Genomic DNA, 26,014 nt, shown 5'->3' with positions numbered 1-26,014 from the left:
AAGATAGTGGCAGTATATTTATACAACATATTCAGATACATCAGTGTCCTGAAACCTGCCTTATCTATTCATAAATCAATGTATCGTTATTAGAAATGACAAATTATTCAAGAACTGCTTGTGGATAGAAAAATGCATATTAACAAATATTTGAGTAGATTAACCAGAAATTAATGAACGTTTCATTACTACAAATGATCATACAATTACTTGTAGAAAGAAACATGTATAGTACAAATATTTGAGTAGACTGACCAGACCAGTTTAAAAAGCAGATTTAAATTGTATTGAGTATACAGTCCACACCATATATATTTTGACAGTGAAGCTAACATTTTAAATGAGGTTCTGTATTCCAACATTTTGGATTTCAGATCAAATGTTTCATATGAGGTGACAGTATATAATATCACCTTTAATTTGAGGGTATTTTAATACATATCTGTTTCACATTTAGAAATAAAAGCACTTTATGTATCTAGTCCCCCCATTTGAAGAAGTCATAAGAATTCTGACCAATTAACTTATAGTGTATTAAAGTAGTCAAAATAATAGTATTTGGTCCCATATTCTTTGAACACAATGACTACATCAAGCCTGTGACTCAAACTCATTGGTTGTATTTGCAGTTTGTTTTGGTTGTGTTTTGGGCTATATTTTGCCCAATATTAAAATGGTGGATGATGACTGGAGTAATTTTCTGTCTAAGCGAGTAGATAACATGTTCGTAAATACGACTAAAGTAATCCTGATGATGCCATGATTAAGATAAATCATGAATGAATCATGAAAAATAAAGATTGAGGAAGTTACAGAGGCAAAACATGCTAACCTCTCACCATTACCCAGAACAGAGACTACAACAAAACATGCTAAGCTCTCACCATTACCCAGAACAAAGACTACAACAAAACATACTAACCTCTCACCATTACCCAGAACAGAGACTACAACAAAACATGCTAACCTCTCACCATTACCAATAACAGAGGCTACAACAAAACATGCTAACCTCTCACCATTACCAATAACAGAGGCTACAACAAAACATGCTAACCTCTCACCATTACCAATAACAGAGGCTACAACAAAACATGCTAACCTCTCACCATTACCAATAACAGAGACTACAACAAAACATGCTAACCTCTCACCATTACCAATAACAGAGCTACAACAAAACATGCTAACCTCTCACCATTACCAATAACAGAGGCTACAACAAAACATGCTAACCTCTCACCATTACCAATAACAGAGACTACAACAAAATATGCTAACCTCTCACCATTACCAATAACAGAGGCTACAACAAAACATGCTAACCTCTCACCATTACCAATAACAGAGACTACAACAAAACATGCTAACCTCTCACCATTACCAATAACAGAGACTACAACAAAACATGCTAACCTCTCACCATTACCAATAACAGAGGCTACAACAAAACATGCTAACCTCTCACCATTACCAATAACAGGCGAGATTAGCATTTCAACTGATATTTGTGCCTCTATAACTTTGTTATTCATCATTATTCACTATTCATATCTAAACGGTAAAATATATGTATGAATTCCCTCAAATAGAAGGTAACATTCTGTACTGTCACCTAATATGAAACATTATATCTCAAATCCAAAATGCTGGAGCATAGCACCAAATGTAAAACTGTAAGCTTCACTGTCCAAACACATATGGTGTGGACTATGTGTGTCTGGTAAACACATGTGGATCTGGTGAACAGTTATCACTTGTTGACCAACTACAGGAATACTGACCTCAGAGTCTCCAGTTTACAGTGGGGATTCCCCAGTCCAGCAGAGAGCAACTTCACTCCTGAATCCTTCAGGTCATTGTTACTCAGATCCAGCTCTCTCAGGTGTGAGGGGTTTGAACTGAGAACTGAGGCCAACACTTTACAGGATGTGTCTGTGAGTTTACAGCCAGTGAGTCTGTCAACACAGAAAAAATACAATGACAGACAGGTTGTATTAAAATGTTACGCTTAGCTTTCCCTGCTTACGTTGTTACCCGGAGACTAATAATGTGTATATCGTACATTCATGGTTCAATGCTATAACATTTCTGATCAGTTTGTATTATAGTTTAAGAGTTTTCAGCTGATAGAAAGTTTATTCAGCCAATGAAAATACTGTTGTTCCTTCATACAGTAAAGTTTGGTCTGAGGGTTAGTCACATGACTACTTACAGAGCCAGTCAGCCAATGAAAATACTGCTATAACTACAATTTATTTTGGGGTGCGATATTTACATGAATACTTACAGAGCTTTCCTGCAGCCTCTCACAGCTGGGAGCAGTCTCCTACGACCCTCCTCTGATGTCTTGTATTCCTTCAGGTTAAACACCTCCAGAACCTCCTCTGATATCTGCAGCATGTAGGCCAGCGCTGAGCAGTGAGCAAGGGAGAGGTTTTTGGATCTCTTCTCTGACCTCAAGTACGCTTGGATTTCCTCCTGTACTGAATGGTCTTTCATCTCTATCAGACAGTGGAAGAGATTGATGCACCTCTCAGGGGAGATGTTCTTCCTCTGCATCACCTTAAGTGATCGGATTGTTTTCTGGACCCTCTCTGGACTGCTTTCTGTCTGTGTCACCAGACCTCGTAGGAGTTTCTGATTGGACTCCAGTGACATGCCATGAAGGAAGCGGACAAAAAGGTCCAGGTGTCCATTCTTACTCTCCAAGGCTTTATCCACGGTACTCTTCAGCAGCTCATCCAAGGTTAGCTCTTCAGACGCGGCTCTAGACTTTCTCTTGAGGAAGGGCTTCAGTGCATCCATGTTCTTGGTTGTGTAACAATGGTACATGTAGACAGCTGAGAGAAACTCCTGAATGCTCAGATGAACAAAGCAGTACACCACTCTCTGAAATAACACAGACTCTTCTTTAAAGATTTGTGTGCACACTCCTGAGTACACTGAGGCTTCTTTGACATCAATGCCACACTCTTTCAGGTCTTCTTCATAGAACATGAGATTACCCTTCTCCAGATTTTCAAACGCCAGCTTCCCCAGCTTCAGAAGAACTTCCTTATCTGACTCCATGAGCTCCTCTTGATCCATCTCATCTCTTCCATGATACTTCTGGTTCTTCAGGCTGGTCTGAATGAGCAGGAAGTGTATGGACATCTCAGTCAGAGTCGTGGGCATCTCTCTCCTCTTGTCTGTACTCAACATGTATTCAAGAACTATTGCAGAAATCCAACAGAAGACTGGAATGTGGCACATGATGTGGAGGCTCCTTGATGTCTTTATGTGTGAGATGATTCTGCTGGCCAGGTCCTCATCACTGAATCTCTTCCTGAAGTACTCCTCCTTCTGTGGGTCATTGAACCCTCGTACCTCTGTCACCTGGTCAACACACTTAGGGGGGATCTGATTGGTTGCTGCTGGTCGGGAGGTTATCCATAGGAGAGCAGAGGGAAGCAGATTCCCCTTGATGAGGTTTGTCAGCAGAACATCAACAGATGATGTCTGGGTGACATCAGACACCTTTTCATTGTGCTGGAAATCCAATGGAAGTCTGCTTTCATCCAAACCATCAAAGATGAACATAGCTTTACAGGCAGTGAGTTTCTCTGCATTGTCTATGTCTAGTTCTGTGTGGAAGTCATTTAAAAGTCTGAGAAGACTGTACTGGAGATCTTTGATCAAGTTCAGCTCCCGGAAAGGAAGCACAAATATGATCTCCACATCTTGGTTTGCCTTCCCTTCAGCCCAGTCTAGGATGAACTTCTGCACAGAGACAGTTTTTCCGATGCCAGCGATGCCCTTCGTCAGCACAGTTCTGATGCTTCTCTCTTGGCCAGGTAAGGGTTTAAAGATGTCATTGCAGTGGATTGCTGTGTCATGTGAGGTTGGCGTCCTGGATGCTGTCTCTAGCTGCCACACCTCATGTTCATTGTTAACCCCTTCACTCTCTCCTTCTGTGATGTAGAGCTCTGTGTAAATCCTGTTGAGGGGAGTTTGGTTCCCTGCTGTTTCGATGCCTTCTATCACACATTCATACCTCCTTATCAGACTGTCTTTATGGTTTACAGAGCCTCTTGCATCATTGGGTTCAGTCAGGTGCTGTAGTAGAGGACGTGTCCTGGATCTCTTTCTACACTGAGGACAGTCATAGTCTCCTGAAGGAGCAGGTTTCTCCCAGTATCTGGTGATGCACTGTCTGCAGAACCTGTGTCCACAGGTGATAGAGACTGGATCCCTCAGAACCTGCTCACACACTGCACACCTGGACTGATCCTCTGGCAGAGTAGACCATCCACTACAGAGATAAAGGAGAGAGAGATACTGATCCTGTAACAGAGTAGACCATCCACTACAGAGATAAAGGAAAGAGAGAGATACTGATCCTCTAACAGAGTAGACCATCCACTACAGAGATAAAGGAGAGAGATACTGATCCTCTAACAGAGTAGACCATCCACTACAGAGATAAAGGAGAGATACTGATCCTCTAACAGAGTAGACCATCCACTACGGAGATAAAGGAGAGAGAGATACTGATCCTCTAACAGAGTAGACCATCCACTACAGAGATAAAGGAGAGAGAGATACTGATCCTCTAACAGAGTAGACCATCCACTACAGAGATAAAGGAGAGAGAGATACTAATCCTCTAACAGAGTAGACCATCCACTAGAGATAAAGGAGAGAGATACTGATCCTCTAACAGAGTAGACCATCCACTACAGAGATAAAGGAGAGAGAGATACTGATCCTCTAACAGAGTAGACCATCCACTACAGAGATAAAGGAGAGAGAGATACTGATCCTCTAACAGAGTAGACCATCCACTACAGAGATAAAGGAGAGAGAGATACTGATCCACTAACAGAGTAGGCCATCCACTACAGAGATAAAAGAGAGATACTGATCCTCTAACAGAGTAGACCATCCACCACAGAGATAAAGGAGAGAGAGAGATACTGATCCTCTAACAGAGTAGACCATCCACTACAGAGATAAAGGAGAGAGAGATACTGATCCTCTAACAGAGTAGACCATCCTCTACAGAGATAAAGGAGAGAGAGATACTGATCCTCTAACAGAGTAGACCATCCACTACAGAGATAAAGGAGAGAGATACTGATCCTCTAACAGAGTAGACCATCCACTACAGAGATAAAGGAGAGAGATACTGATCCTCTAACAGAGTAGACCATCCACTACAGAGATAAAGAAGAGAGAGATACTGATCCTCTAACAGAGTAGACCATCCACTACAGAGATAAAGGAGAGAGAGAGATACTGATCCTCTAACAGAGTAGACCATCCACTACAGAGATAAAGGAGAGAGATACTGATCCTCTAACAGAGTAGACCATCCACTACAGAGATAAAGGAGAGAGAGATACTGATCCTCTAACAGAGTAGACCATCCACTAGAGATAAAGGAGAGAGATACTGATCCTCTAACAGAGTAGACCATCCACTACAGAGATAAAGGAGAGAGATACTGATCCTCTAACAGAGTAGACCATCCACTACAGAGATAAAGGAGAGACACTGATCCTCTAACAGAGTAGACCATCCACTACAGAGATAAAGGAGAGATAGATACTGATCCTCTAACAGAGTAGACAATCCACTACAGAGATAAAGGAAAGAGAGAGATACTGATCCTCTAACAGAGTAGACCATCCACTACAGAGATAAAGGAGAGAGAGAGATACTGATCCTCTAACAGAGTAGACCATCCACTACAGAGATAAAGGAGAGAGAGATACTGATCCTCTAACAGAGTAGACCATCCACTACAGAGATAACGGAGAGAGGGATACTGATCCTCTAGCAGAGTAGACCATACACTACAGAGATAAAGGAGAGAGAGAGATACTGATCCTCTAACAGAGTAGACCATCCACTACAGAGATAAAGGAGAGAGAGAGATACTGATCCTCTAACAGAGTAGACCATCCACTACAGAGATAAAGGAGAGAGAGATACTGATCCTCTAACAGAGTAGACCATCCACTACAGAGATAAAGGAAAGAGAGAGATACTGATCCTCTAACAGAGTAGACCATCCACTACAGAGATAACGGAGAGAGAGAGAGACTGATCCTCTAACAGAGTAGACCATCCACTACAGAGATAAAGGAGAGAGAGATACTGATCCTCTAGCAGAGTAGACCATCCACTACAGAGATAAAGGAGAGAGAGATACTGATCCTCTAACAGAGTAGACCATCCACTACAGAGATAAAGGAGAGAGATACTGATCCTGTAACAGAGTAGACCATCCACTACAGAGATAAAGGAAAGAGAGAGATACTGATCCTCTAACAGAGTAGACCATCCACTACAGAGATAAAGGAGAGAGAGATACTGATCCTCTAACAGAGTAGACCATCCACTACAGAGATAAAGGAGAGAGATACTGATCCTCTAACAGAGTAGACCATCCACTACAGAGATAAAGGAGAGATACTGATCCTCTAGCAGAGTAGACCATCCATTACGGAGATAAAGGAGAGAGATACTGATCCTCTAACAGAGTAGACCATCCACTACAGAGATAAAGGAGAGAGAGATACTGATCCTCTAACAGAGTAGACCATCCACTACAGAGATAAAGGAGAGAGAGATACTGATCCTCTAACAGAGTAGACCATCCACTAGAGATAAAGGAGAGAGGGATACTGATCCTCTAACAGAGTAGACCATCCACTACAGAGATAAAGGAGAGAGAGATACTGATCCTCTAACAGAGTAGACCATCCACTACAGAGATAAAGGAGAGAGAGATACTGATCCTCTAACAGAGTAGACCATCCACTACAGAGATAAAGGAGAGAGATACTGATCCTCTAACAGAGTAGACCATCCACTACAGAGATAAAGGAGAGATACTGATCCTCTAACAGAGTAGACCATCCACTACAGAGATAAAGGAGAGAGAGATACTGATCCTCTAACAGAGTAGACCATCCACTACAGAGATAAAGGAGAGAGAGATACTGATCCTCTAACAGAGTAGTCCATCCACTACAGAGATAAAGGAGAAAGAGATCCTGATCCTCTAACAGAGTAGACCATCCACTACAGAGATAAAGGAGAGAGAGATACTCATCCTCTAACAGAGTAGACCATCCACTACAGAGATAAAGGAGAGAGATACTGATCCTCTAACAGAGTAGACCATCCACTACAGAGATAAAGGAGAGAGAGATACTGATCCTCTAACAGAGTAGACCATCCACTACAGAGATAAAGGAGAGAGAGATACTGATCCTCTAACAGAGTAGACCATCCACTACAGAGATAAAGGAGAGAGAGAGACACATAGACAGACAGATGGGAACAGTATGGTGTGCTGTCTGAGTGTGGTAGAAGCCTCTGGAATGAATAACATGTCCACAGAGCCATTACTAGAATGTTAGATTCTTCACAGACCAGTGTGTCTCAGACCAACTGCCCCGTTCAAAGACACTTTAATAGTTTGATTTGCTCATTCACCCTCTGAATGGCACACACACACAATCCATGTCTCAGCTGTCTCAAGGCTTGATGCTAATTATTTAACCTGTAACCTCCCCTTCATCTACACAGATTGAAGTGGATTTAACAAGTGACGTCAATAAGGGATCATAGCTTCACCTGGATTCACCTTGTCAGTCTACGTCGTGGAAAAAGCAGGTGTTCATAATGTTTTGTGAACTCAGTGTCGTAAAATATATGACATAAACAACAAATGATAAGCAGATGCTTTACAGTAAATACTCAGATACACAAAATACATCTGGTTTCAGATCTTGAAGATTCTTCAATAGTAATATCATCAATTCTGACCAGTAACTTACCTGGGGTCAAAGGTCCCTGATCCATCACTAAAATGTATAGGATGATGCATAGAGAAGTCACTCTTCATGGACAGATGACTGGGAACTGGAGAGACTGATCTCTGGAGAGACTGAGTTTGGTTGGAGATTCTGGAAAACATAATGAATCACCTTGAAACTACATCATAAAATATATCAACATTATATATCAATAGATTACATACATTATATAAAGCATTAAACTATATCAACATTATATATCAATAGATTATATACATTATATAAAGCATTAAACTATATCAACATTATATATTAATAGATTATATACATTATATAAAGCATTAAACTATATCAACATTATATATTAATAGATTATATACATTATATAAAGCATTAAACTATATCAACATTATATATTAATAGATTATATACATTACATAAAGCAACAAACATACACTGAGTGTACAAAACATTAAGAACATCCTCCTAATACTGAGTGTCCCCTCCCTTTTTGCCCTCAGAACATCCTCCTAATACTGAGTCGTCACATACAGATACTGATTCACTTCCTCTCAGTTCCACTTTAATCCTTAAGAGCCTATTGAGTCACATACTTCACAATATGTCCATATATACAGTACCAGTCAAACAGTAACACAACATCAATATGTATATATATACAGTACCAGTCAAACAGTACACAATAAAACATCAATATGTCCATATATACAGTACCAGTCAAACAGTAACACAACATCAATATGTCTATATATACAGTACCAGTCAAACAGTAACACAACATCAATATGTCTATATATACAGTACCAGTCAAACAGTAACACAACATCAATATGTCTATATATACAGTACCAGTCAAACAGTAACACAACATCAATATGTCTATATATACAGTACCAGTCAAACAATAACACAATAAAACATCAATATGTCCATATATACAGTACCAGTCAAACAGTAACACAACATCAATATGTCTATATATACAGTACCAGTCAAACAGTAACACAATAAAACATCAATATGTCCATATATACAGTACCAGTCAAACAGTAACACAACATCAATATGTCCATATATACAGTACCAGTCAAACAGTAACACAATAAAACATCAATATGTCCATATATACAGTACCAGTCAAACAGTAACACAACATCAATATGTCCATATATACAGTACCAGTCAAACAATAAAACATCAATATGTCCATATATACAGTACCAGTCAAACAGTAACACAATAAAACATCAATATGTCTATATATACAGTACCAGTCAAACAGTAACACAACATCAATATGTCTATATATACAGTACCAGTCAAACAGTAACACAATAAAACATCAATATGTCTATATATACAGTACCAGTCAAACAGTAACACAACATCAATATGTCTATATATACAGTACCAGTCAAACAGTAACACAATAAAACATCAATATGTCTATATATACAGTACCAGTCAAACAGTAACACAATAAAACATCAATATGTCCATATATACAGTACCAGTCAAACAGTAACACAACATCAATATGTCTATATATACAGTACCAGTCAAACAATAACACAATAAAACATTAATATGTCTATATATACAGTACCAGTCAAACAGTAACACAATAAAACAACAATAATGAGACTATAAGGAGTACCAGTACTGAGTCAATGTGCAGGGGTACCAGGTAGTTGAGGTAATAATGAGACTATAAGGAGTACCAGTACTGAGTCAATGTGCAGGGTACCAGGTAGTTGAGGTAATAATGAGACTATAAGGAGAACCAGTCCTGAGTCAATGTGCAGGGGTACCAGGTAGTTGAGGTAATAATGAGACTATAAGGAGTACCAGTACTGAGTCAATGTCCAGGGGTACCAGGTAGTTGAGGTAATAATGAGACTATAAGGAGTACCAGTACTGAGTCAATGTGCAGGGGTACCATGTAGTTGAGGTAATAATGAGGCTATAAGGAGTACCAGTACTGAGTCAATGTGCAGGGGTACCATGTAGTTGAGGTAATAATGAGACTATAAGGAGTACCAGTACTGAGTCAATGTGCAGGGGTACCAGGTAGTTGAGGTAATAATGAGACTATAAGGAGAACCAGTACTGAGTCAATGTGCAGGGGTACCAGGTAGTTGAGGTAATAATGAGGCTATAATTGAGGTAATATGTACATGTAGGTAGGGGTAAAAGTGACTAGGCAATCAGGATAGAGATTACATCTCCCATTCCAGGGAGTGCACAAACACACACACACACACACACACACACACACACACACACACACACACACACACACACACACACACACACACACACACACACACACACAGGGAGGGAATGTTGTGTTTGTTTAATATTGTTTTAGGACTATGAAAATGGACAAAAGGATTAGCCTATGGATTATGAAAACAACAATAGAAATGGGAAAATGGGAGAGGAGAAATGACTAGAGACAGTGTTGTTTAACTCACTGACCATGACCCATGAGTTCTTCTTACCTTTGTTCAGTAGAAAAGTCTCCCTCTCTAAACTGTATAGGTTGACTCATAGACCAGTCACTCTTCATGGACACACAGCTGGGTACAGGGGAGGCTGGTCTCTCCTGCTTGATTGGACTTCAACACAACAGAGACAAACATTACATCTCTCATCTACTCTGAGCTCAGATGGGGAAACATAAGAAGAGTTTCATTCCAAAATGCAATATATCCATTTTCAGAAATGTTCGCAAATTAGCTGTTATTGTTTAAAGAAGTTATATTAATTTATGTTTATGTTTTTTGCTAAATGAGGAGATGGCACGTGGGTACCTGCTTCAATAAACCAATGAGGAGATGGCACGTGGGTACCTGCTTCTATAAACCAATGAGGAGATGGCACGTGGATACCTGCTTCTATAAACCAATGAGGAGATGGCACGTGGGTACCTGCTTCTATAAACCAATGAGGAGATGGCACGTGGGTACCTGCTTCTATAAACCAATGAGGAGATGGCACGTGGGTACCTGCTTCTATAAACCAATGAGGAGATGGCACGTGGGTACCTGCTTCTATAAACCAATGAGGAGATGCAGAGCGATCTGCATCACAAATAGAACTGACTTCTAGATGCTCGTTGGCGCACGTGAGCAGTGTGTCATTTTTAATAACGAAATTTATTTAGCGACACGAGCGTTGTAGTCAGCCCCGCTAAAAGGCTGGTGTCGTCACTCTGCCTTCTCCGGGAACATGTTGAGGTAAATTTACTAACCGGGAGGGTTGAATTATGTAATTTATTGGAGGGCTGGAAGACGCACTCTTGTCTTTTCTATTCCGAGGTTGTTTACTCGCAATATCAGATATTAAGATGTGTTTTATAATGAATGTATACTGAGGTTGAGGCTCTGACTAGTGATTATTTACCCGGTGTTCAATACCTGCTATTGAGGCGCCCTGAAAATAATATTCAAAAGATTGGTCCTTGGACACAGAGGGGTTAAACACTAAAGTTACCGTCCATCTAGTGGAGAGAGGAGAACCGGACAGAGGTAGCCAGCATCCGTCAACGAGAGAGGGAGAAGCCCTCTACAGATTTAACAGGTGGAAGAAACAACCGGGGAGCTCCATCAGTCCACAAGAAATGCAGACAGCCGGTGATGATGCAGTGGTAGCTATGGTAACTAGGATGCTGCTGGTTTCGTAGCTAGCTAACTTACCTAGCTGTACCGACTAGCTTGGCTAGCTAGCAGGTCGTTCGTCTGTCCCTCGTCTCGATGATGAATCCGGTGAACCACAAAATGAAACAAGGATAGAAAGTGAAAATGATCTGGCAACACTCATACTGTCCCTGACCGTAAAGAAAAAAGCAAATTGACCACTGAACTTCGGTGTCTCAACACTGTAGTGAACTCCGTCGTTATTCCCCAAGATCACCTCAGCCAACTCTGCGCGTAACCGGACAATATGCTTGGCGCCACACCGAACGGGGACGCGGACAGTTCTGTACGGGGACGCGGACAGTTCTGTACGTGGACGCGGACAGTTCCAGGACGCGGACATGAGCAGTGCAACACAATCAACTAAACCCAGTCTTTACAGTGGGTTACATTAGTAATATTCATTTATTATTATTATGTAAAACAAACATTCTATGTTTTTTTATAAAAATATGTTGAGATCTGGGTCCATATCGTCAAAGTGTCTCAGAGTAGAAAATTGTTCGTATAAGTGCTGAGAATAAAGACATTTTACACTTATGGGTATAAATTAAAGCTATGCATGAAGTCTCTAGTCCCACCTAGTCAGCAGATATTCAGGACACCTCGTGAGCTGTCCTAAGTAGTTAAGAGTTAACAGCAGGTGTCTTGATAATACTATAGAATAATGCAGTGAGTCAGTGGTTCCTGCGCCACACGTAATTGCTTTGTAGTAGTTAAAATAATGTTTTATATTTCTATGCGATCAATCTATAAATAATATAGACCTACATGCAACAGTATGTCTTGTGCTTTTGGCAATGATTTATGTATAATAATTATGTATAACAAGTGATACCATGTATAACTGCATAGCATTTTGTCTTCATTTTGGCAGATTAACTCATGCTTATTTCTGAAGATTAACTCAGGTTGGAGTTGGACCTGTGACCGAAAGGTGGCTGGTTCGAATCCCTGGCCGGCGCTGGAAAAAACAGGTGAACTTGATCGGACCACTGGAGGGCTGCTGGGTTCACATCCTCAAAACATGAACCTTTTGTTGATCAGAACTCTAGAGGTTCTTCTTCACTGAACCCAAATATATATATAACTTTTAGTGATTCCATATATTAAGGAAGTGATTGAAGCCTTTTTGGTTCTATAAGGAACCTTCTTTTCTAAGAGTGTAAAATAAACATGTTTTTCTTTTGATTATTTAATTATCTACATCATGTTATTTCAAGTTCTCCCTTTGGAGCACAACATCACATTGTTAAATAATAATCCTAAATTGGGCATGGCTATAAATTGGGCAATTGAAGGCATCTAGGGTGTAATATGTGTTAGATGTAAATGAACATTGTATGCAACGTTGTAGGCAACATTATTGGCAAGGGACTTGATGCTACTATGCCAAAGCTATTTAGAGTTGTTAAACGGGTGTGAAGAGTGTGTTGATATAACGGTAATATTGTCCAAATTCTGCTTGTAACAACGATCACAATTGGTTAAAAACAAAGATTCATTCCATTATATTAGACAATAATTAGAGTAGGCAAAGTGGTCGTGTCGTGTGAAAATTCTATCAAATGTCTTCCATTGCAACGAGTACAGTCAGGGTGCCGTGGAACCCCTGCAGTACCTCCACAGACCCCGGATTGAGAACCCCTGCAGTACCTCCACAGACCCCGGATTGAGAACCCCTGCAGTACCTCCACAGACCCCGGATTGAGAACCCCTGCAGTACCTCCACAGACCCCGGATTGAGAACCCCTGCAGTACCTCCACAGACCCCGGATTGAGAACCCCTGCAGTACCTCCACAGACCCCGGATTGAGAACCCCTGCAGTACCTCCACAGACCCCGGATTGAGAACCCCTGCAGTACCTCCACAGACCCCGGATTGAGAACCCCTGATTTAGCAGATTCTCTTATCCAGAGAGATTTACAGTAAGTGCATCCATCTTAAAATAGCTATTTATTTTGGAAATGAACCTAATAAATTCTTCATAAAATTGTCATCTTACCTCTTAGCTTTGGTGTCATGTCCCCCAGAGAGATGCATTTTAGAGGCAGGGCCCCCCTCCTCTCTCTCCCCAGAGAGACTCATTTTAGAGCACTGACCCCTAAACAGAGATCCAGCATGTTGGTTGTGGTTAACACAGTGACAACTAAACAGAGATCCAACATGTTGGTTGTGGTTAACACAGTGACAACTAAACAGAGATCCAGCATGTTGGTTAACACAGTGACAACTAAACAGAGATCCAGCATGTTGGTTGTGGTTAACACAGTGACAACTAAACAGAGATCCAGCATGTTGGTTGTGGTTAACACAGTGACAACTAAACAGAGATCCAGCATGTTGGTTGTGGTTAACACAGTGACAACTAAACAGAGATCCAGCATGTTGGTTGTGGTTAACACAGTGACAACTAAACAGAGATCCAGCATGTTGGTTGTGGTTAACACAGTGACAACTAAACAGAGATCCAACATGTTGGTTGTGGTTAACACAGTGACAACTAAACAGAGATCCAGCATGTTGGTTGTGGTTAACACAGTGACAACTAAACAGAGATCCAACATGTTGGTTGTGGTTAACACAGTGACAACTAAACAGAGATCCAGCATGTTGGTTGTGGTTAACACAGTGACAACTAAACAGAGATCCAACATGTTGGTTGTGGTTAACACAGTGACAACTAAACAGAGATCCAACATGTTGGTTGTGGTTAACACAGTGACAACTAAACAGAGATCCAGCATGTTGGTTGTGGTTAACACAGTGACAACTAAACAGAGATCCAACATGTTGGTTGTGGTTAACACAGTGACAACTAAACAGAGATCCAACATGTTGGTTGTGGTTAACACAGTGACAACTAATTATTGAATGTCAATTGTTCTATTTTATGAATCATCTCTTAGAAATAAAACATTTACTAACAGACACATCCAAACAGTCAGGTGATTTAATTAATAGATAACTAATAATAATAATACCAATATAATAAGAGTAATATTATAAATAATAATAATGTCTCACTTTCTCTTTTAATAATTCCTCTCATTCTAGTGTGTTGCTTTGTTCAACAGGTCTGATATTATTCTGCTGTTACTGAATTCAGTTCATAATAACAATGTAAAGTCTGTTCAGTGGTTTCATACCAAACTACACAGGAAGCAGGAGATCATTGTAATTTAGAAAACAACAAATGTTCTGATATTCTGAAAGATGATTTACAACTATGATACACTAACATTTTGACAAATTGTAAAATAACCCCAGTGAAACACTCAGATCTAACAGTCCATTTCACCTGGGACAGCTACGTGACAGTTCAATCATACAAAATGGTGCTAACTGGGCGTAGGCAAGTCAATTGCAATAACATATTGTTCATATATCGTATTATAAGATTTGTATATCGTCATTCACTGTACTAAAATAAAACCATACATTTAATTTCTCTACACACTTTACAATAATCCCTGGGAAGATTCTTACCTTGTAGCCTGAATTCACAACCAGAACATGTCAAGTCATTGAGATATTTTCCGTTGTGCTGAGAGATCACCTTCCTGATGACAAGTGGCTCTGTATCTATGTTCTAGGTATAGTTGATCTTTGGATGCAATAATATCTGGTCAAAGTCTAGTGACACAACACCATAGTATATCAGAAACATAACAGCAGTTTAACCTTTGGCCAGTAAAGGCCATGGCATACTATGAAATGTAGAATCATTTATGATGGATCCAGTTTCAACATATCTCTAACTGAAGTATACAATGGGGTCCCACATTATTGACCCTCAAGATAACTCTTAGTTTCCAGATTCAGATCTGTTCAAACCAACTCTTAGTTTCCTGATTGAGATCTGTTCTCACCAACTCTTAGTTTCCTGATTCAGATCTGTTCTCACCAACTCTTAGTTTCCTGATTCAGATCTGTTCTCACCAACTCTTAGTTTCCTGATTCAGATCAGAGGTGAACTGCTTACACAACAGGAGGGCGAGGTCCGAGCTGATCAGTACAATGATTCTGCAAAGGTGTTTCTTTTCGATGTTCAATGGAAAGGAAGAACATGGTGGTAAGTAGGATTGATGAGAACAAAATAAACATATTTCTGCCTTTTGAGATCTTAAAAAAGCAACAACATTCAAATGGAGACAGACATTTAAATGGTTGGTGGCACAATATGCACTGTTGGCCTATCTCAGTCCCAGATCCTAATTTGACCTTGTCCGTGACCTAAACAGTGAGGAAGAATAATAGTCTTCAGACCAACTGCTATCAGAGCATCTGCACTCCTTTGTTAAACAACGCCTTAGGGACTTTTCTGCCCCTTTTCTGAAATAGAAACCCTGTGCTGCAAATATCTTCATTAAACACAGGTGAGGAACTCTCTTTGTTAAGATGCTAGATGAAGTTACCACCCATCTTCATTAAACACAGGAGAGGAACTCTCTTTATTAAGATGCTAGATGAAATTACCACCCATCTTCATTAAACACAGGTGAGGAACTCTCTTTATTAAGATGCTAGATGAAATTACCACCCATCTTCATTAAACACAGGTGAGGAACTCTCTTTATTAAGATGAAATTACCACCCATCTTCATTAAACACAGGAGAGGAACTCTCTTTATTAAGATGCTAGATGAAATTACCACCCATCTTCATTAAACACAGGAGAGGAACTCTCTTTATTAAGATGCTAGATGAAATTACCACCCATCTTCATTAAACACAGGTGAGGAACTCTCTTTATTAAGATGCTAGATGAAATTACCACCCATCTTCATTAAACACAGGAGAGGAACTCTCTTTATTAAGATGCTAGATGAAATTACCACCCATCTTCATTAAACACAGGAGAGGAACTCTCTTTATTAAGATGCTAGATGAAATTACCACCCATCTTCATTAAACACAGGAGAGGAACTCTCTTTATTAAGATGCTAGATGAAATTACCACCCATCTTCATTAAACACAGGTGAGGAACTCTCTTTATTAAGATGCTAGATGAAATTACCACCCATCTTCATTAAACACAGGTGAGGAACTCTCTTTATTAAGATGAAATTACCACCCATCTTCATTAAACACAGGTGAGGAACTCTCTTTATTAAGATGCTAGATGAAATTACCACCCATCTTCATTAAACACAGGAGAGGAACTCTCTTTATTAAGATGCTAGATGAAATTACCACCCATCTTCATTAAACACAGGTGAGGAACTCTCTTTATTAAGATGCTAGATGAAATTACCACCCATCTACATTAAACACAGGAGAGGAACTCTCTTTATTAAGATGCTAGATGAAATTACCACCCATCTTCATTAAACACAGGAGAGGAACTCTCTTTATTAAGATGCTAGATGAAATTACCACCCATCTTGATTAAACACAGGAGAGGAACTCTCTTTATTAAGATGCTAGATGAAATTACCACCCATCTTCATTAAACACAGGAGAGGAACTCTCTTTATTAAGATGCTAGATGAAATTACCACCCATCTTCATTAAACACAGGAGAGGAACTCTCTTTATTAAGATGCTAGATGAAATTACCACCCATCTTGGAAGAGCCGGGAGGATGAGCAATTCACTACCCTGTCATGCAATATGTTGTAATGCAGACAGTGTCTCTTAACTACTAAGATGTAATTGATGTCTAATTGTTGTCTTGGTTCACTTAATTCAGGTCATCAAAACTGAATTGTCGTCCAGCCCAAAACCTGGTAAGAACTTTACTAAAGATCAATATGAGTTTCTATCTTCACATTTACTATTTCACTTTCACAAATACACATTTATAGTCTAACATCAATTGCACTGGAATGCAGTGCACTTGTTACATACATCAAAAGTTACCTAAATATACAATACATTCAAATATATGAAATAAAAACCTTATCAATAAGAACTCAGTAGTTAGGCTCTTGTGGGCTCATTTAGTAGCCCAACTCATGAGGGATTTGCTCTTCTCCTGAAAAGTTCAGTCCTGCATCTGACCAGAATAGGATGTTCAAAACTTAACGCTACACCAGGCATTTCCTGTGTGCTTTCTTATACAGTAGGTCCCCAGATGTAACAATGCATTAGATCACGGTTTCTGATTTGAGGGGATTTTTCAGTGTTTTAAAAATGTTGATTATGTTTCAGCATCCAGGGGTTTGTCAGTTTCTACAAAAACAGTCTCTTAGTGCAGAGATGTCTGACTGTTCTGCCTGTTGGTTACAGGCTGGGAGCAGAACAGGGGTTTGTCAGTTTCTACAAAAACAGTCTCTTAGTGCAGAGATGTCTGACTGTTCTGCCTGTTGGTTACAGGCTGGGAGCAGAACAGGGGTTTGTCAGTTTCTACTAAAACAGTCTCTTAGTGCAGAGATGTCTGACTGTTCTGCCTGTTGGTTACAGACTGGGAGCAGAACAGGGGTTTGTCAGTTTCTACTAAAACAGTCTCTTAGTGCAGAGATGTCTGACTGTTCTGCCTGTTGGTTACAGGCTGGGAGCAGAACAGGGGTTTGTCAGTTTCTACTAAAACAGTCTCTTAGTGCAGAGATGTCTGACTGTTCTGCCTGTTGGTCACAGGCTGGGAGCAGAACAGGGGTTTGTCAGTTTCTACAAAAACAGTCTCTTAGTGCAGAGATGTCTGACTGTTCTGCCTGTTGGTCACAGGCTGGGAGCAGAACAGGGGTGTGTCAGTTCCTACAAACACAGTCTCTTAGTGCAGAGATGTCTGACTGTTCTGCCTGTTGGTTACAGGCTGGGAGCAGAACAGGGGTTTGTCAGTTTCTACTAAAACAGTCTCTTAGTGCAGAGATGTCTGACTGTTCTGCCTGTTGGTTACAGACTGGGAGCAGAACAGGGGTTTGTCAGTTTCTACTAAAACAGTCTCTTAGTGCAGAGATGTCTGACTGTTCTGCCTGTTGGTTACAGGCTGGGAGCAGAACAGGGGTTTGTCAGTTTCTACTAAAACAGTCTCTTAGTGCAGAGATGTCTGACTGTTCTGCCTGTTGGTTACAGACTGGGAGCAGAACAGGGGTTTGTCAGTTTCTACTAAAACAGTCTCTTAGTGCAGAGATGTCTGACTGTTCTGCCTGTTGGTTACAGGCTGGGAGCAGAACAGGGGTTTGTCAGTTTCTACTAAAACAGTCTCTTAGTGCAGAGATGTCTGACTGTTCTGCCTGTTGGTTACAGACTGGGAGCAGAACAGGGGTTTGTCAGTTTCTACTAAAACAGTCTCTTAGTGCAGAGATGTCTGACTGTTCTGCCTGTTGGTCACAGGCTGGGAGCAGAACAGGGGTTTGTCAGTTTCTACAAAAACAGTCTCTTAGTGCAGAGATGTCTGACTGTTCTGCCTGTTGGTCACAGGCTGGGAGCAGAACAGGGGCTGTGGCAGAGCAGAGCACTTAGGGGGTGAAGTCCCTTGCTCAAAGGCAAAACAGCAGTAGGTAGTACACAGGGATATTGAAGCCGGTAACCCACCGGGCTTCAATATCACCGTATACTACCTACTGCCGTTGTGCCCATCAGCAAGGCACTTTACAACACACACATCACAGGCTGATAGCAGGACAGGGGCTGTGGCAGAGCATCAGAGCCCATCAGCAAGGCACTTTACAACACACACATCACAGGCTGATAGCAGGACAGGTGCTGTGGCAGAGCATCAGGAGCCCATCGGCAAGGCACTTTACAACACACACATCACAGGCTGATAGCAGGACAGGGGCTCCAAAAAATGATTGTTCTACGTAATAATTGACTAGCACAATGCAATAACTCCTAATGTTTGTATTTTTGTGTCTGCTAAGGACGACAAGTTGATTTACGGGGAGAGGTCGGGTAATGTAATTATGTGCCCGAGCACAAAACAACATATATGTAATTTTTGTCCTGTCTAAATCTGCCATGTCAGTCATTTTTAATTCCAACCAGAATAACCTCATGTTTTTTGGTCTCCTGAAAGTACTAGTCCCGTGCGAATCAACATCAAGTTTTATTTGTCACATGCGCCGAATAAAACAGGTGCTTACTTACAAGCCCTTAACCAACAATGCAGTTCAAGAAATAGAGTTAAGAAGATATATACTAAATAAAATAAGTCAGCTTTTGCAGACACGTCTCGCCCCGCATCAGTATAGAAAGGGTCCCTAGCAAACTGCATCACCTTTGTGGGGAGACTAAAATCATCAAATCTTGTTGCAAAGTTACAATGTGTATATCATTGACCGCTAGCCAGAAATAGCAATTTTTTTCTTCCTTCCTCGTTATGCAGACATAAGCACACCTGGCACCATCGAGGTGCAGCTGTTTACTTTCTACACGGGTTGTTATTTTTCAGTTTCGTCCTAAGAACAGATTGTAGTGGTAAAATAAAAAGGGATACATTTTTTTGGTGCCATTTAGGTGAAATTGATCTCCAAGCTTCATTCCAGTCAAAACAGGCTTTGCGAGTGTTTGATTCCATTCATTTGCTATGGGCTGGCGCTAGTGCTCCAGCTTATTTGTATTTAAAACAACTTTTTAAACTTTTATTTAACTCGTCAAGTCAGTTAAGAACACATTCTTATTTTCAATGACAGCCTAGGAACAGTGGGTAAATTGCCTTGTTCAGGGGCAGAATGACAGATTTTTACCTTGTCAGCTCGGGGATTCAATCTTGCAACCTTTCGGTTACTAGTCCAACGCTCTAACCACTAGGCTACCTGCCTCCCCAGCTTAGCCAACGTTTGCTTGCCATTTTTCTTCCTTGACCTTTTCCATTGTCCAGCCTAGCCTTCTATAGTTACCCACTGTAGGGAAAAGGTTTTGGGGGGGCTCATATCAGAGGAAAAAAGAAAAGCAGTCAATCATGTCAATAACTGTTTTATCCCTCCTCTGTAGTTCCAAATTAAGTCCAAGTGATTGATGCCACTCAATAAACAAACCTCAGCTACAAACTCCTCATCAAGCATTTACACTAGTATGTGTTGGGTTTGTTGTGGCGGCAATTGCAGAGAAATGCAATTATCTCCTCCCTAAACTCTCATACTCTCTTGAGAGCATTAGGCCTACCCTTACTTAGCTACCTAACATCATTATGTAAAAGTAGATCATGATGCTCAGCAGACTACGAAACGAGCCATGTTGAAGGATAAATGTTGATCGGAACAAGTTTATGATAGTCATAGCTGAGTCCATTGTTTTTTAAGTCACAGCTGAGTTTAGCCAAAGCATGTTCAGGCAGTGTGGTCTATCTGCGGCGAAACAGCCAATAGGAGGGCAGACAGACCCTTGTACCCCTGTTAGCAGCTCCGATTGGCACTAACTGGTATGTTACTGATATTGATTGACAGCACTTAATGGGCAGGGCTATAAGAAAAGAGATTCTCCCATTGGATAATATTGAGCAAGGGCTCATTTTGTTACTAAATATCAGATTTATTTCTGCTGGGACTAAAAAATATATTTTTTTAAGCAAAATTTAAGCAAAAAAAAATCTCCTCATTGGTTTATAGAAGCAGGTACCCACGTGCCATCTCCTCATTGGCTTATAGAAGCAGGTACCCACGTGCCATCTCCTCATTTAGCAAAAAAGCATAACTTAACATAAACATAACTTCTTTAAAGAATAAAAGCTAATTTACGAACATTTCTGAAAATGGATATATAGCTTTTTGGAATGAAACTGTTCTTATGTTTCCCCATCAGAGCTCAGAGTAGATGAGAGATGTAATGTTTGTCTCTGTTGTGTTGAAGTCCAATCAAGCAGGAGAGACCAGCCTCCCCTGTTCCCAGCTGTGTGTCCATGAAGAGTGACCGGTCTATGAATCGTCCTATAAACTTTAGAGAGGGAGACTTTTCTACTGAACAAAGGTAAGAAGAACTCATGGGTCATGGTCAGTGAGTTAAACAACACTGTCTCTAGTCATTTCTCCTCTCCCATTTTCCCATTTATTTTGTTGTTTTCATAATCCATAGGCTAATCATTTTGTCCATTTTCATAGTCCTAAAACAATAATAATCAAACACAACATTCCCCCCCTGTGTGTGTGTGTGTGTGTGTGTGTGTGTGTGTGTGTGTGTGTGTGTGTGTGTGTGTGTGTGTGTGTGTGTGTGTGTGTGTGTGTGTGTGTGTGTGTGTGTGTGTGTGTGTGTGTGTGTGTGCGTGTGCGTGTACTCCCTGGATGAGGAGATGTAATCTCATGTTTTGTCCACAGAAACCAACAGGAGAGATCAGAGTCAGAGATTCTCAGTGGTCAGTCTTCCCAGAGTCATCAAACAGACCTGGCCTCCATATTCAGTGTATGTGGTCCTGTTATGTACATTTGTTTTTGTTTACCTCAAGTAAAGTTGATCTGTCAATCATTCATTAATGTGTTAATGAGAAACATTTATTCTCTTGCTTAACTTATTTACTTGATTTATTCCAGATGCTTGAAGAGAATATTATGACATTTGTGAAGAACGAGCTGAAGATGTTCAAGAGGATTCTTAGTCCAGAACTCCCAGAAGGCTTTGAGAGTCAGAAGCAGGATAAGGAAGTGGTGGATGCTGAAGATGAGAAGCAGGAGAGCAGTGCCCGAGAGGGGGCTCTGAAGATCACACTGCACGTCCTGAGGAAAATGAACCAGAAGGAGCTTTCTGACACACTGGAGAAATGTAAGATCTGTCTGCCTCATGTTGAATGCTGTTTTATAACATTTAAAAGCTGTAGCTAAAGTACAGCTAAAGTAGCTGTGTAACTCAATGATATTGTAGCAGCCTTAACTAGAGGTCGACCGATTATGATTTTTCAACGCAGACATCGATACCGATTATTGGACGACCAAAAAAGCTGATACCGATTAATCGGCAAATTTAAAAAAAAAATGTATTTGTAATAATGACAATTACAACAATACTGAATGAACACTTATTTTAACTTAATATAATACATCAATAAAATCAATTTAGCCTCAAATAAATAATGAATCATGTTCAATTTGGTTTAAATAATGCAAAAACAAAGTGTTGGAGAAGAAAGTAAAAGTGCAATATGTGCCATGTAAGAAAGCTAACGTTTAAGTTCCTTGCTCAGAACATGAGAACATATGAAAGCTGGTGGTTCCTTTTAACATGAGTCTTCAATATTCCCAGGTAAGAAGTTTTAGGTTGTAGTTATTATAGGAATTATAGGACTATTTCCCTCTATACCATTTGTATTTCATTAACCTTTGACTGTTGGATGTTCTTATAGGCACTTTAGTATTGCCAGTGTAGCAGTATAGCTTCCGTGCCTCTCCTCGCTCCTCCCTGGGCTTGAACCAGGAACACAACGACAACAGCCACCCTCGAAGCAGCGTTACCCATGCAGAGCAAGGGGAACAACCACTCCAAGGCTCAGAGCGAGTGACGTTTGAAACGCTATTAGCGCGCGCTAACTAGCTAGCCATTTCACTTCGGTTACACCAGCCTCATCTCGGGAGTTGATAGGCTTGAAGTCATAAACAGCGCAATGCTTGACGCACAACGAAGAGCTGCTGGCAAAACACATGAAAGTGCTGTTTGAATGAATGTTTACGCGCCTGCTTCTGCCTACCACCGCTCAGTCAGATACTTAGATACTTGTATGCTTGTATGCTCAGTCAGATTATATATATTATCTAGCAGGACATGCTAGATAATATCTAGTAATATCATCAACCATGAGAAGTAACTAGTGGTTATGATTGATTGATTGTTTTTTATAAGATACGTTTAATACTAGCTAGCAACTTACCTTGGCTTACTGCATTCGCGTAACAGGCAGTCTCCTTGTGGAGTGCAATGAGAGAGAGGCAGGTCGTTATTGCGTTGGACTAGTTAACCTGAAGGTTGCAAGATTGGATCCCCCGAGCTGACAAGGTGAAAATCTGTCATTCTGCCCCTGAACGAGGCATTTAACCCACTGTTCCTAGGCCGTCATTGAAAATAAGAATGTGTTCTTAACTGACTTGCCTAGTTAAATAAAGAATAAAAAAAATCGGTGCCCAAAAATACCGATTTTCCGATTGTTATGAAAACTTGAAATCGGCCCTAACTAATCGCCCATTCCGATTAATCGGTCGACGTCTAGCCTTAACACAGCACCTAGTGACCTCATCTAGTAGCAGCAGGGATGTGTTGAGGTGATTAATTTAGAGAGACACAACATTAATAATACCATCAATAATACCAATACTAATATAATCAGTCACACCAGTCTGTAATGCATTATGAAAACATTTACACATTTATACAGTCAGTTAAGAGAATAAATTATTATAATGTAAAACTTTATAACAGTCCTACAATACTGTAGTCATTAAAACAGACGTAATATTAATATCCTCTGTGTTATTTCTAGATTCAGATGATCCTGCTGTGATTTGCCAACGTGAACTCAAATCTAATCTAAAGAAGAAGTTTCAATGTGTATTTGAGGGGATCGCTAAACAAGGAAACCCAACACTTCTCAATAAGATCTACACAGAGCTCTACATCACAGAGGGTGGAACAGGAGAGGTCAATAATGAACATGAGCTGAGACAGATTGAGACAACAACCAGGAAACAAGCAAGACCAGAGACTGCAATCAAATGTAACGACATCTTCAAACCCTTAACTGGACAAGACAAACTTATCAGAACTGTGCTGACAAAGGGAGTCGCTGGCATTGGAAAAACAGTCTCTGTGCAGAAGTTCATTCTGGATTGGGCTGAAGGAAAAGCAAATCAGGATGTCAAATTTGTATTTTCCTTCCCTTTCCGGGAGCTGAATTTGATGAAAGAGGACAAACACACTTTGATTGAACTTCTCAATCACTTCTCAATGGAAACCAAACAATCAGGAATCTCCAACTACAACAAGTACAAAGTTCTGTTCATCTTTGATGGTCTGGATGAGTGCCGACTGCCCCTAGACTTCCAGAAGAACAAGATCTGTTGTGGCGTCACAGAGTCAACCTCAGTGGATGTTCTGCTGACAAATCTCATCAAGGGAAATCTGCTTCCCTCTGCTCTCCTCTGGATAACTACCCGACCTGCAGCAGCCAATAAGATCCCTTCAGGGTGTGTTGACCAGGTGACAGAGGTACGAGGGTTCAATGACCCTCAGAAGGAGGAATACTTCAGGAAGAGATTCAGTGATGAGGACCTGGCCAGCAGAATCATCTCACACATAAAGACATCAAGGAGCCTCCACATCATGTGCCACATTCCAGTCTTCTGTTGGATTTCTGCAACAGCCCTTGAACCCATGCTGAAACATAAGAGAGAAGAGATGCCCAAGACTCTGACTGAGATGTACACACACCTTGTGGTGTTTCATACCAAACAGAAGAATGAAAAGTATCTTGGGAAAGAAGAGACAGGTCCACACTGGAATAAAGAGAGCATTCTGTCACTGGGAAAACTGGCTTTTCAACAGCTTGTGAAAGGCAATCTGATTTTCTATGAAAAAGACTTGAAAGAGGCTGGCATTGATGTCAATGAAGCCTCAGTGTACTCAGGATTGTGCACACAGATCTTTAAAGAGGAATGTGGGCTGTACCAGGACAAGGTGTACTGCTTTGTTCATCTGAGCATTCAGGAGTTTCTGGCTGCTGTATATGTGTTCCTCTCATTCATCAACAACAATGAGAATGTAATGGACAAACTGCAATCAACGTCCAGGAGACTTTCTGTGAGGATCAAACAAAGGCGTAAAGTTACGTTCTACAAGAGTGCTGTGGATAAAGCCTTACAAAGTGAGACGGGAAACCTGGACCTTTTCCTCCGCTTCCTTCTGGGCCTCTCACTGGAGTCCAATCAGAAGCACTTACGAGGTCTACTGACAAAGACAAGAAGCAGCTCACAGACCCATGAAGAAACAGTCAAGTACATCAAGGAGAAGATCAGGAAGAATCCCTCTCCAGAGAGGAGCATCAATCTGTTCCACTGTCTGAATGAACTGAATGACCATTCTCTAGTGGAGGAGATCCAAAGCTACCTGAGCTCAGGAAGTCTCTCAAAACCCAACCTGTCACCTGCACAGTGGTCAGCTCTGGTCTTTGTGTTGCTGACTTCAGAAAAGGAGCTGGATGTGTTTGACCTGAAGAAATACTCCAGATCAGAGGAAGGTCTTCTGAGGCTGATGCCAGTGGTCAAAGCCTCCAGAGCTGCTCTGTGAGTACATAAAATAACATATAAGAACTAATCATCAGGAAGAAATATTAAGTTTAGATAAAAATATGTTTTATAATATGTAAATAATATTATATTGAATAACATATTGAATAAATGCATTGATTTTCACATTAGTATAACATTATGACCATACAATTCTAGGAGACGGAAGATGAATCTATATGTTGTTTGAGAGAATAAACCAAATGCATCTGCCATTGTCCTTCTACACTACTGGTGTTAAATTAACAGTGTGTTTGAAGTCATGATGATCTCTTTGTCAGGCTGTCAGGCTGTGGAGTCACAGAGGAAGGCTGTGCTTCTCTGGTCTCAGT

At 40.5% G+C, this 26,014-nt stretch overlaps 1 protein-coding gene across 1 annotated transcript; it reads right to left on the bottom strand.

Annotated features, from left to right (window-relative positions):
* Window positions 1–2,286: 2,286 nt before the first annotated feature.
* Window positions 2,287–10,373, bottom strand: LOC120042575 (NLR family CARD domain-containing protein 3-like). The gene is made up of 3 exons (XM_038987399.1): window positions 10,340–10,373; window positions 7,836–7,964; window positions 2,287–4,294 (listed from the first exon to the last, which is right to left on the bottom strand). Exons 2-3 carry the CDS (start codon window positions 7,901–7,903, stop codon window positions 2,287–2,289), a joined length of 2,076 nt encoding a protein of 691 aa, XP_038843327.1. The 5' UTR covers window positions 7,904–7,964; window positions 10,340–10,373.
* Window positions 10,374–26,014: the final 15,641 nt, after the last annotated feature.

This window comes from Salvelinus namaycush, unplaced genomic scaffold (assembly GCF_016432855.1).
Source record: "Salvelinus namaycush isolate Seneca unplaced genomic scaffold, SaNama_1.0 Scaffold716, whole genome shotgun sequence".
In the NCBI taxonomy this organism is placed as follows: Eukaryota; Metazoa; Chordata; class Actinopteri; order Salmoniformes; family Salmonidae; genus Salvelinus; species Salvelinus namaycush.
Note: the sequence above shows the minus strand (reverse complement) of the source record. Positions and strands in the feature narration are given on the sequence as shown.

Coding starts and splice junctions, on each gene's coding strand:
- LOC120042575 (XM_038987399.1), bottom strand. CDS start 7,903: ATGAAGAGTGACTTCTCTATGCATCATCCTATACATTTTAGTGATGGA. Junction 4,295..7,835: donor TCAGGGACCTTTGACCCCAG/GTAAGTTACTGG, acceptor TTATCTCTGTAG/TGGATGGTCTACTCTGCCAG.